Source organism: Manis pentadactyla, chromosome 1, assembly GCF_030020395.1.
Source record: "Manis pentadactyla isolate mManPen7 chromosome 1, mManPen7.hap1, whole genome shotgun sequence".
Lineage (NCBI taxonomy): Eukaryota > Metazoa > Chordata > Mammalia > Pholidota > Manidae > Manis > Manis pentadactyla.
In genome coordinates this window covers 229,983,053-229,994,441 of record NC_080019.1, presented here as the reverse complement: position 1 = coordinate 229,994,441, position 11,389 = coordinate 229,983,053, and the positions used below count along the sequence as shown (strand labels likewise).

Here is an 11,389-nt window from a genome sequence, read left to right as displayed (position 1 = left end):
ACCCGGAGGCTCGTTTGAAAATTTGCTTGCCCTCTCTTCTGCCCTTGACCATCATGGTGTCCGCGGCGTCGATCACGTGACACACGGGGCTACGGCGCGGGAGATGGGGTAGGAGGGCCCTTGAAGGGTGCGCGTTCCCGTGGCGGTGCACCGGGTAGGTTTCAGTCAGAGTCACTATGGCGGCCGGAGCTGGCAAGGTAAGCAGAGGTGGTGGCGGCGGCAAGGGAAACTGTATTGGTGGTGGCGTCCGGGCTCCAAATCCCCACAGCCCGTCCCTGGAGAGGTCGGCCGAGGTGGTGTCCAGTCGCGGGGACTGGCGGGGGGACGGGTTGATGGGGGTCTGGGCTGAGGCGGGCGGGCACCGGTGCCTGACGGCCGTTTGTTTTGATGTTTTTCACCACCAGATCGGAAAGTTTCCTGCCTCGTCGGGCACAGTCTGAACGTGTCCCACCGGCCGCGAGGGGTGGAGGCTGCGGCGGACTCAGCTCGGGGCCTCCAGGCCTCTCTCTCAACCTCCGGGCCAGCCTCCCTCCCCCACCTCCTCGTCCGCCGGGAGCTGCGGCTGTCGTCCCTGGGATGCGACCCTCGCGGGGGCGACCCTGAAGGGAGGCGGCCGGGGTTCTGAGCAGCAGCCGGGAGTCCAGGCGTCCAGGGACCAACTTCCTGCGGGCCGAGACCCCCCGAGCCTCCCCGGGGTCGCGCCTGGCTCGGTCCGCACCGGCCTGCGGAGCCGGATCCCCGCCCTGGTCGCGAGGACGCCCGCCAGGTGCCCGGGAGTCCCGACGCGGCCACTGCCCGCTTCTCGCGCCCAGGACCCCAGCCACCGCTGCCGCGGCTCGTGCCGGGCCGGGGACCCCGTGCCACCTCCCGGGCGGCCTCCGCGCTGCAGGGGCGATGCAGACTGTCCCGCTGGCCGTCTAGACCCCCGCGCCGCCCCCTGGCCTCTGCCCAGCGCTCCCGAGGCCCTCGCGGACGGGCGGTGGCTGCCCAGAGGTGCTCGGCTGCACCTTCCTTCGGCCCGAAGGGACCTTCCTGGTCGCCCGAACCGACCCTTCCTTCATGCTGCAAGGCTGCAACATTTCCACCACCGAGGGGAGAAGCGGCCGCGATCCCAAACTAAACCCGCGAATTGCTGTGTAACTCATCTGTGTGGATACCTCCAGTCCCCAAACTGCCTTCCAGGAGTTTTGGCCGAAACTGTCCGATGTTTGAGCCTTTTCTTCCCAGGGAAGAAGATGGACTGAAAGCTGCCAGTTGGGGACTTTTTGTGATCGAAGCGCCGCTGGATTGTAGAGGAGGTGATGGGGCTTGCGCCGGCTTGTCTTCCTACTCGAGCGAAGAGTTGTTGATGTTCACTGGTTATGCTTAGACAATGCGCAGTTTGTTTTAATTTAAAATTTGGGGGCGGATAGGGATATAGGCTTGTGAAGAGCAGTCCGGATCCGGTGGAACCCCTCTTTGTCCCTTGGTAGGAGAGACACCCCCAGTCTGTCCTCGATGCCGTCAGCCTTGGCCATCTTCACCTGCCGCCCGAACTCGCACCCATTTCAAGAGCGTCATGTCTACCTGGACGAGCCCATTAAAATCGGCCGCTCGGTGGCCCGCTGTCGACCTGCGCAGAATAATGCTACTTTTGATTGCAAAGTGCTCTCCAGGAACCATGCTCTCGTCTGGTTTGATCACAAGACGGGCAAGGTAATGTCACCACGTTGTCTAAGAATCTTTACTTTTCGTTTCCCTTGGCCCTTTCTGCATAACGTGTGCAGGATTCCAGGGTTTGCATCCAGAGGAGACTTTCAGCAGGGCCACGGAATCAACTTTTTGTGTGTCCGGTGCTAGTGGAAATTTAATTGAGGTGGTTGAATGGCAAACACAGAGGTATTGTAATTAAATGCCGGGGGAGGGCGATGGCATTTTGATAAACATGGCCAATTCCCATGGTGAAATCCCAAACCCTAATTCGTTTCGGAATACTAGATAGTGAAACTTGGCTTCTTGTTTTGAGTCCTTTTAGAAAGGTGAATTTGCAGTTCAGGGCTTGAGTAGGCAAGCAGCAGTTCCCAAAGTAATGCAGGGAATCCACGGACAGTATTACACGAGGGCTCAAGTATCTCAGTGGTGAGATGCGGTTAACATGTAGCTTTTAGTTCAGCTCAATCAGGGCCTTTCTAGTAAGGACAGTTTTGTGTGTAAGTAAATTTACATTTTTGAAAGATTTGATGCATATTTACCTATGAAGGATTAATTTGCAATCACCAAAGCCAATTTAATTAAGCATGAACAGCTGTACCTTTACATTTTCAGAGTTTGGTTTGAATGTTGGGTGAACATTTACCTATTGCTTTTGAAAACCACTTTTGATGTTCCTTGTAGCACTTACTAAAAATACATTCTTACAGAGGTGATATTTAAGAATCAGTGTTAGGAAATTAATGTATTTCCTAAAATGATACCCAATTCTATCAATTATTGCATTACCTAGATTTGGTAGAATGAATTTAATGCTCTTCATTTTAAGTGTGACCATTTCAGCATGTTTTTGTTGACACCTAGGTGCTTATTTTTTAAGGAAACAAGAAGAAAAAGACTTAAAATTTTTTATATTTTATGTGTGGGGAATATACTGAAGAGCTCATCTTTGTGCTTAAATCTCAGGTTTGAGTTGAGCCACTGAATCAATCTCCAACTTAGAGTAAGTTATATAAGACTATTAAGAATATCTCCAGTTTCATCTGACTTTTTTGCTTCGTCTTAGTTAAGTAATTAAGTGTTTTTAAAAAGAATTTACCTCTCTTCCAATAAAGTGTTTTGAAATGAAAGAAACCTGGGCCTCAAAAGGAAGAGAGAGAGTGATACTTCTTTTGCTACGAAATTAAGGAATTATATAAATTGTTTTTCAAAAAAAGGAGGAAAAGATTGCTCAAGTGCCTTGTGCTTGCATAATACCTATGCCCTATTCTGTGTGTAGGATGAGAACTGAAAAGTATGTTAATTTTTCTGTATAACACCATATGCTCGTTTACCTGTGGAACAGACCCTTTTCTCTCCTTCCTGGAAACTAAAGATTGGGGTACCTGAAAGACTTCATAGATTACCCATAATCATTTAAAGAGAATATTCATAGAACTCACCTTTGCAGCAGTCAGAATCGCGTATCAGTTAACCACCATTGCCTTAACTCAACCAGCCTTTACATTTTTGTCTCTTTATGTCCCTGGGCCACACTTAAGGTTCAGCTTAATCAGATAACACATTTGCTAGAATGTTAACATATATTCTGCTAATGCGTGTACCTTACATTGATTCAATACTCAAAGGAGACTTAGAATTTTTCTTTTACTTATCTGAAAAATAGTGATTATATGAAGACTGCTTTTCATGACTATACTAAAACCCCCACAGTAGGTTATTCTGAGGTGACTAAGACTAGATCAGTAGGGTTTACTGTATAAATTGAGACATGTTAAAATTTAAATGGAATTCATTATTAGCAAAACTCTTTAAAGGATATATAACTTATTTCTACAACTTTCACTTTTTCATTGAAGTTGCTATATAATGTTATGTTGGTTTCAGGTGTACAACATAGTGACTTGACAATTATATGCATTACTAAATGCTCATAACGATAAGTGTAGATTTTCATTTTTCTTTCCTGCTTTATTAGCTAAAACACACTTAAGGGCATGAGCCATTTAGGTATTGATATAATTATTGATCGTTGTGCCACCTAGTATAATTAAAACAACCTATCAGATCTTGTCATGTGATCTAATTGTTTCAGGAATTAACTATTTAAAATTTAACTTTTGCTAGACGGTAGGTTTTTATTGAGCATCTATTATGTGCCAGGCATCATGAGGTACACAGTTCTAAAGAAAACCCACAGTGTGACTGAATATCATTTATTGTTTCTTCTGTGTGAAGGGTCCAGTTTTAGGATTTCTGCTGTAATTGTCTCATAACAAAAGTCCTCAGGGCCTAACTATGTTCCAGCAAATTCCTTTGTACAATGCAGGAATCTCTTCCCCTAAGCATCACCTCTGGCAAGTTGTTTTCCCCAAACATCTCTAAGCCTGTTTTATCTTCTGGGGGTAATAATTGTTCTTATTATTGTTTGGAGGATTGAGACAATCATGTAAATTACTTAGCACCCTGTTCCTGGCCCTAATTAGGGGCTCCTCCATACTTAGGGAGCAGAGCATTTGGAGTGGAGGAAAGAGGGAACCATCTGGGCTGCTCTCTGCAATTTTGCTGTAGTGCTGTGGAGTCTCAGGAAGGTAATGATACATTTTTTTCTGTCATGTGATGGCATGTGTAGAAGTAATTTTTAAAATTGGAACATGAAGTTGAGAACTTTGTCCAAATTGGCTCTTTCCCTGGGAGGTAGAAAATTTGGGTCGTTTGCCCTTTGGTTGACGTTCAACTTATGGTTGTTGCATTCTGCATTGGCCACCATGGGAGGCCCATTAAAGCTGGAAGAAACAGTAAACACTTGAAACTTAATGATTATTGTTCACTGTAGAGAATTGGCAAAATGTAAGTGCATGGAAGTCCAGGAAATCTAACTTTTTAATGCTAACTTCATGGAAGGTGTTATGGTACTCAAAACCTTGCCTGTTGGAGGGTGACGGGTTTGCCACAAAGTGGAATTTAATAAGCTTTCTCTCCAATCATCTACTCAGGGATGTAGTGGTTGCATACCGACTTGCATGGCTGCTGGCCCTGAGTTCATATGCCACTCGTTTGGAGGTCAAACTTTTCAAATTAGATGGCAGATAATTGAATGGTTATTAATCCCTCCCCTGACTCAAGGTATCACTGGACAAGCAAATCTACCCACATGAGGGTACAGAGAAGATAGTGAGTGGCCTGCCTCCTTCTGATTTGGGTGGTCCCATTTGATTTGAGGCTGTGTGAACCGGTGGTGGTCTGGTGCCCGATAGTCTATTTCCAGCCTCACTGTAGTTTACTTTATCAGTAAGTAGTAGTCGTCATTGCCTACATCTGGTTTCACTTTTTTCACTTATGTTCATCGCATAATTTTGAGCACCTGTTCTACCGTGATACGTTTTAGTGGAGGATGTGGTGAGAGGAGAGCAAATGATGAGAACTGGTAAGAAATTGTTATTCCTTCTTTCAAGGAGCCTGTATCTTGGGTAGAGAGGGTGACTGTACACCTTGAAAACAGCTGAATGAGATAAGATACTATTACATACATTTAAATGGCAAGAGTGATGCTGTTTGAATTAGACTTAAAATAGGGGTAGATACAAGATAAGAAAAGGTGCCCTTTTAGGATGATTTTTGTGCATTTTGAGGGGATGACAGTGGGATAAAACGGGCAAAAGCAGATAATTTTGGATGAGTTTGGCGGCTTTCAAATACTGAGGAACCTGGTTTTGCTGGATTGGAGAGTTAACTGCGTGTAAACATCCATTCTGTGTGATATTTTTATGTTTGTGCCTTGTTTTTGTAATTAGCTGTCAGGCCCTGAAGGAGAGGGTCTCTGCCTTATATGTTTGTTTGTTATTATTTTGCATAAAGTAGATGTTGCATAACTAAAGCTGAGTAGATACTGTGGGGCCAGGTTGTGGAGCACCTTGATTACCAAGCTAAGGACACCGACCCATGGACTGTGGAAGGCTAGGGAGAGTTCTATGCAGAGCACTGACATAACAAAACCACCTTTAAGAGTGGTACAGCAGCATGTAGAGAGGCCTGGAGCAAGGAAAAATGAGTAACGGCTTAATTAACACTTGCGCGCTAACTACACACCATGCTCTGTTCTAAACGCTTTACATGTTAATTTATTTAATCCTTAAATAACTGTTTAAGATAGGTGCTTATTTTTTTTCTGTAATAGCTTGCAAGGAAATTAAGGCACAGAGAGATTAGATTAGGTCAACTTCCCCAAATTCACATAGCTAATAAATGGTAGAGCTGGGATTTGAAATCGAGGTATTCTGACTCTTGACTACAGAGTCCAGAACCCAAGCTCGTAACCACTCTGCTCTCCCAAAGCTTTTTAACAGTTTAGATGTGATGTCGTTTTGTAAGGTCATAGACCAGGTGCACAGTAGGTTTCGTGAAAATGACTAAATGCCGGAAAGTGCAAAAGACAAGTGTACTAACTTGTCCGTGAGGAATTCAGCAGAGAGGTGCCGTGTGAACTGGAGATCTCAGGGAAGATTTCATGCATGAGGTGGTTTCAGGGATGGTGGGACGGTTTCACAAATGAGATGCAATTTGAGCTAGATCATAGGACTTTTAAAATAGGGCAGACTGTAGATAGAGTCAGTCAGGGAAAGGAGTTTTAATGGGAAGAATGGCTCAAGTCAAGGCATAAGAAGCAGGAGTGATGACACCTTCCAAGGACATCGCAAGGAACTCGTTGCAAAGGTAGAATCTCCAGAACTTGACGACCACGGTCTTTTCTTCCCTCTCCTGCCCCAAGTGTAAACATGGCAGCAAAGATCTTGGCCTCAGATCTTTGGGAGAATGGCAACTCATACATTCATTGATTTTATTTGTTTGCGTGTTAGTTTAACAGATAACTAATTTTTTTGTTGCCAGAAGTGAAAAGGTCATTAAGAGGTACTGGTTTTTGTGAGGTCATGTGTTTGTTGTGTTATGTTTAAGGCACATGACTGTAAACATACTCAGAAGGCCAGGTTGTATATCCAAAGCCCATTTTCATTTCCTTCTGAGTTACTTTTTACAGTGGTGGAAAATTAATGAGATATTATATCATTGTATCTATCATTTGAAGTTGCTAAAAATGTAGATGATGTATGTACTTAAAACATTTTTTTCCTACTTAGCTATTTGACTTTACTCCTAAGGTTAAATTTATTCTTTACCTTCTCAGGCTCCTATTTGGTTTTCTCAAGTGGTATTTATGTTAGAGCTTAGTATCTATTCTTCTTGATAAGAAGGGAGAAGGGCATCTGTCATTTAGAGTTTTAAATGCAAAGACTGTGAGATTGTGAGATTGGTTCTTACATTGTATCGCTTGAATCGAGAAAAACTGAGGCCTTTGTTAGCTCGGAGGTTTTCTAAGGACTCTTCTGCCCACACTTTTTCACTGCCACTATAGGTAAATAAACAGTTTACACTCCTGCTCAAAAGTCCTGATACAAACCGCTTCAAAATCTGCCTCTGATTTCCTTTTTTTCCAGTTTCATCTAATGTTCCTTTTTTCCCTTTGCCCCAAACTCTGTGCAGGAGCTATGTGACAGTGCTCAGTCTCCCTGGAACAAGTGCCTTTTTGCTGTTTTGTTTCCCAGAATGACCTTTCCCCTTCATCCCTTGAGGCCCAGTTCTACCATGAAACCTTCTCTGACTCCCACTAACTGAAGAATTTATTGCTTCTTCCTCTGTAGTCCCATAGAACTTTGAATGTAATTTCATTAGGGGACACAGACAACAGAATAACTATGATGCAAATGTACTTTTGCCTTGCCAGATGTGAGCTCTTGAGAACAAGGGGATAGGCACGACATAAGTGTTTAAATGAATGAAACGTGAATAATGCAGCAGTCTGTTATTTCTACTACAAAGCCTGAGGAGGGGCAAAGGGCAGAAGGTCATTTGAGTTAGTTCTCCATTTGAGATCGTGGACTCAATTACCAGTAGGTAGTCTATGTAGAAACCATTACTTATGGAGAATTTGTAGTGTGCAAGATACTTTGCTAAGTGTTTTGGGATCATTGATAATCTTGCGATTGGTGATGTTAATTTTGAACTATTACATGTGTATCTACATTCTCATGCAAAATAATACTTTTTTTTTTCACTGTTCTCTTTCATAATTTATTTTTTGTCCAGATAATTGCCTAATTTTCCCATGCATTTTTTTTTTGAGAGGGCATCTCTCATATTTATTTATCAAATGGTTGTTAACAGTTAACAACAATAAAATTCTGTACAACAAAAATAATACTTTTATCTTAAAGGCTTATGATATTCAGAGTGCTTTGTTATTTCACGTGATTTGCATAACACTCTTAAGAGGTACGTAGAGCCGCTACAAGGCTGGCTCCCTCTTTTCCAAAAAGAGTTCATTTCAGTGTTGAGAGGTTTTTTTTGCACAAGGGCATCTATTAGTAACTATGGGAGTTGGAACCAGGATCTAGATTCCCCCCTGGAAATAAAAGTCAACTGCTAGACATTTACTCTGAATTACCTTGTTATGAACTGAACAGTCATTGTAATGAAAATCTTTTGCTCTCTTGAAAGGTAATCAAGCTGTGATTTTCTAGGGGCATCACTAAAATGATTGTCATATGACAGACTTTCAAAGACTGAGAGAACCTGAGTTAATTATTTCTCTGAGTTAGCTAGCATTTTTAAACATACCTCTATTACTCCTAGCAATAAATACATTTATTCCTTAGGCTTGCATTTAGGCAGTTAAGTGTTTTGGATTTGGGTATTTTTCATTCTTTAAAGAGAATAGCTGATGTAAAGAAAAAAAAATGAAGTTTATATAGGTACTTGAAAACATGGAAGTTTTTGGTGATTAGTACTGTATCCTTTGTCAAATATACAAGTTGGGTTACACTTTAATTTAAAGACATAAGGAAGTTTCTTTTCTTACTTATTTATATAAAGGTTTTGTCTATACTTTCAGGTTTAGTTCTAGCTATGGTTATAACTACTGATTAGTTCTGGCTGAGCCAACTAGAAATCAATTTCCAATATGGGTTTTTAAGTTGTTTTTTCTTTTCTTATGTTTTATGCAAATAACAGGAATACACTCTGTTCAAGCAGTAGGGAGGTAAATGGAGTTCTGTGTCCTCCTTCACCCAGATACCTCCCATCCTCTTCCTCTACTCCAGAACTAGTAGCTGTATTGTTGGTTTGGTGTGTGATTTTCAGAATTTTTTCTGTGCATTTACCTTCTTGGGTATGTAGATAAATGTTGTTGTTATTACTTTTTTTTAATAAGCGGTTGGATCATCATTTAAATGCACTTTTTAATTGATATCAAGTGAATTGTGGTAGGCTTATCTGAACGTGTCACGATGGTCTAAGTTCAGATAAGTATGCAGACTGCTGTAAAATTAACGGCTATTATTTTTTGAGCACTTAAGAGGTGGTGTGCTAAGAGTTATGTGCATTATCTCATTTACTCCTCACAACAAATTTTTGAAGTAGATACTCTTATTATCCTGAGAAAGCTGAGGTGCAGAAAGGTGAAGGAATAGTTCAGGGTAACAGAGATAGTGGTGGAATTGGGATTTGAACCTGTAATCTGATTGCAGAATGCACACTCACAACCACTCGCTTGCTACCTCAGCACCCCTAGTCATCATCAATCTCATCACCAACCTGTTAGTGAACAACATATCCAAAGAAAAAATACACTGAAATAAAAACCTTTATTGTCTATTAATTCTTAGATATCTTTATAGTAAATCAGTTTAATGTTTTAATTGAAGATCAGTTCCTCAAACAATATTTTTTCATCACTTAACATTTTCTAAGTTGAATAAAAACAACTCTTTGTAAATATATTGGAGTATCACTGTTCAGATACTATGATATGCTAAAAAAGGTACTTTTTCATTAGATAATTTCTAAATTTATTACGTTTGGAGGTTGTGTTTTAAATGGAATATATATATAAAGCCCCCCCATAAGTAAATCTAATTTAGGAAAAAATGACTATGTTTGGTTTTTTACCTTTTTGACTATAGAATTACTGTATTATTAGGTGCTAGTTATAAGGTTCTTTCCATTTAAAAAAATTCGGGGGTAGAAAATAAGGTCCTGCTGTATGTTAGCCTTTACCTTCTTGGGTATGTAGATAAACGTTGTTGTTATGGTATGGTAGCTATGGTAGTTATGATTGTAGAATAAAATAAAATTCATAGTTTTGAATTTTTTCAAAAAGCCTGCATAGTAAAAAGGAATATGGTAGAGTTACCACAGAACTCAGCAATTTCCCTCCTACTCAAGAGACATGAAAACATGTGTCCACACAAAAACTTGTGTGAATGTTCATAACAGCATTATTCATAATAATAAAAAAAGTAGAAAGAATCCAAACGTCCATCAGTTGATGAATGGATAAGTAAAAATTGATATATCATATAATGGAATATTATTCAGCAACAAAAAGGAATGAAGTATTGCTGCATGCTACAATGTGGATGAATCTTTTTTTTTTTTTTTTAAATAATTATTTTTTATTGAAGGGTAGTTGACGCACAGTATTACATTACATGAGTTTCAAGTGTACAACACAGTGGTAGAACATTTATATACATAATTCTAGGTTCCAGCTATCACCCTACCAGGCTGTTACAATATCTTGACTATATTCCTTATGCTATACATCACATCCCGGTTACTTATTTATTTTACCATTGGAAGTCTGTCCTTTTTTTTTTTTTTTTTTTTGTGAGGGCATCTCTCATGTTTATTGATCAAATGGTTGTTAACAACAATAAAATTCTGTATAGGGGAGTCAATGCTCAATGCACAATCATTAATCCACCCCAAGCCTAATTTTCGTCAATCTCCAATCTTCTGAGGCATAACAAACAAGTTCTTACATGTAGAACAAATTCTTACATAATGAATAAGTTACATAGTGAACAGTACAAGGGCAGTCATCACAGAAACTTTCGGTTTTGCTCATGCATTATGAACTCTAAACAGTCAGTTCAAATATGAATACTCATTTGGTTTTTATACTTGATTTATATGTGGATACCACATTTCTCTCTTTATTATTATTATTTTTAATAAAATGCTGAAGTGGTAGGTAGATACAAGATCAAGGTAGAAAACATAGTTTAGTGTTGTAAGAGAGCAAATGTAGATGATCAGGTGTGTGCCTGTAGACTATGTGTTAATCCAAGCTAGACCAGGGCAATAAAACGTCCACGTATGCAGAAGATTTCTCTCAGAACAGGGGGGGTGAGGTTCTAAGCCTCACCTCTGTTGATCCCCAATTTCTCACCTGATGACCCCCCTGCGACTGTGCCTTTCTTAGGTTGTTCCTCCCTTGAGGAATCTTACCCGTCTCTGGCTAACCAGTCATCTTCCGGGGCCATACAGGGAAATGTGAAGTTGGTAAGTGAGAGAGAAGCCTTATTGTTTGAAAAGGTTAGCTTTTTACTTCTTTGCATATTTATGCCCTGTGGCTTCTATGCCCAGCATTTGTCTTGAGGTATCTTTACCACTTGGAAGAATTATGATACTCGGTAAATTTGATATGAGGCACGAATTCTATTTAAGGGTTGTAATTAGGAAGGAAGAAGAAAAGCTATAGAAGTAGCAGGTGGAAGAAAACATGGGAAGATTGATTATTTCTTTGACATATCTTCTTGTAGAGTAACTTCAGCATGTATAGGTTTTAAGCTACTACTTAAAT

At 40.8% G+C, this 11,389-nt stretch overlaps 1 protein-coding gene across 37 annotated transcripts in view; it reads left to right on the top strand.

Annotated features, from left to right (window-relative positions):
* The first annotated feature begins 1,464 nt into the window (after positions 1 to 1,464).
* The window catches only part of SLMAP (sarcolemma associated protein), a 120,845-nt gene continuing 110,920 nt past the window's right edge, over positions 1,465 to 11,389 (top strand). For all 37 annotated transcript variants that reach the window (XM_036878552.2, XM_036878553.2, XM_036878542.2 and 34 more), the window contains exon 1: positions 1,465 to 1,695. In XM_036878552.2, the coding sequence (XP_036734447.2) occupies positions 1,498 to 1,695 (198 nt within the window). In that variant the 5' untranslated portion in view covers positions 1,465 to 1,497. The remainder of the gene's footprint in view (positions 1,696 to 11,389) is intronic.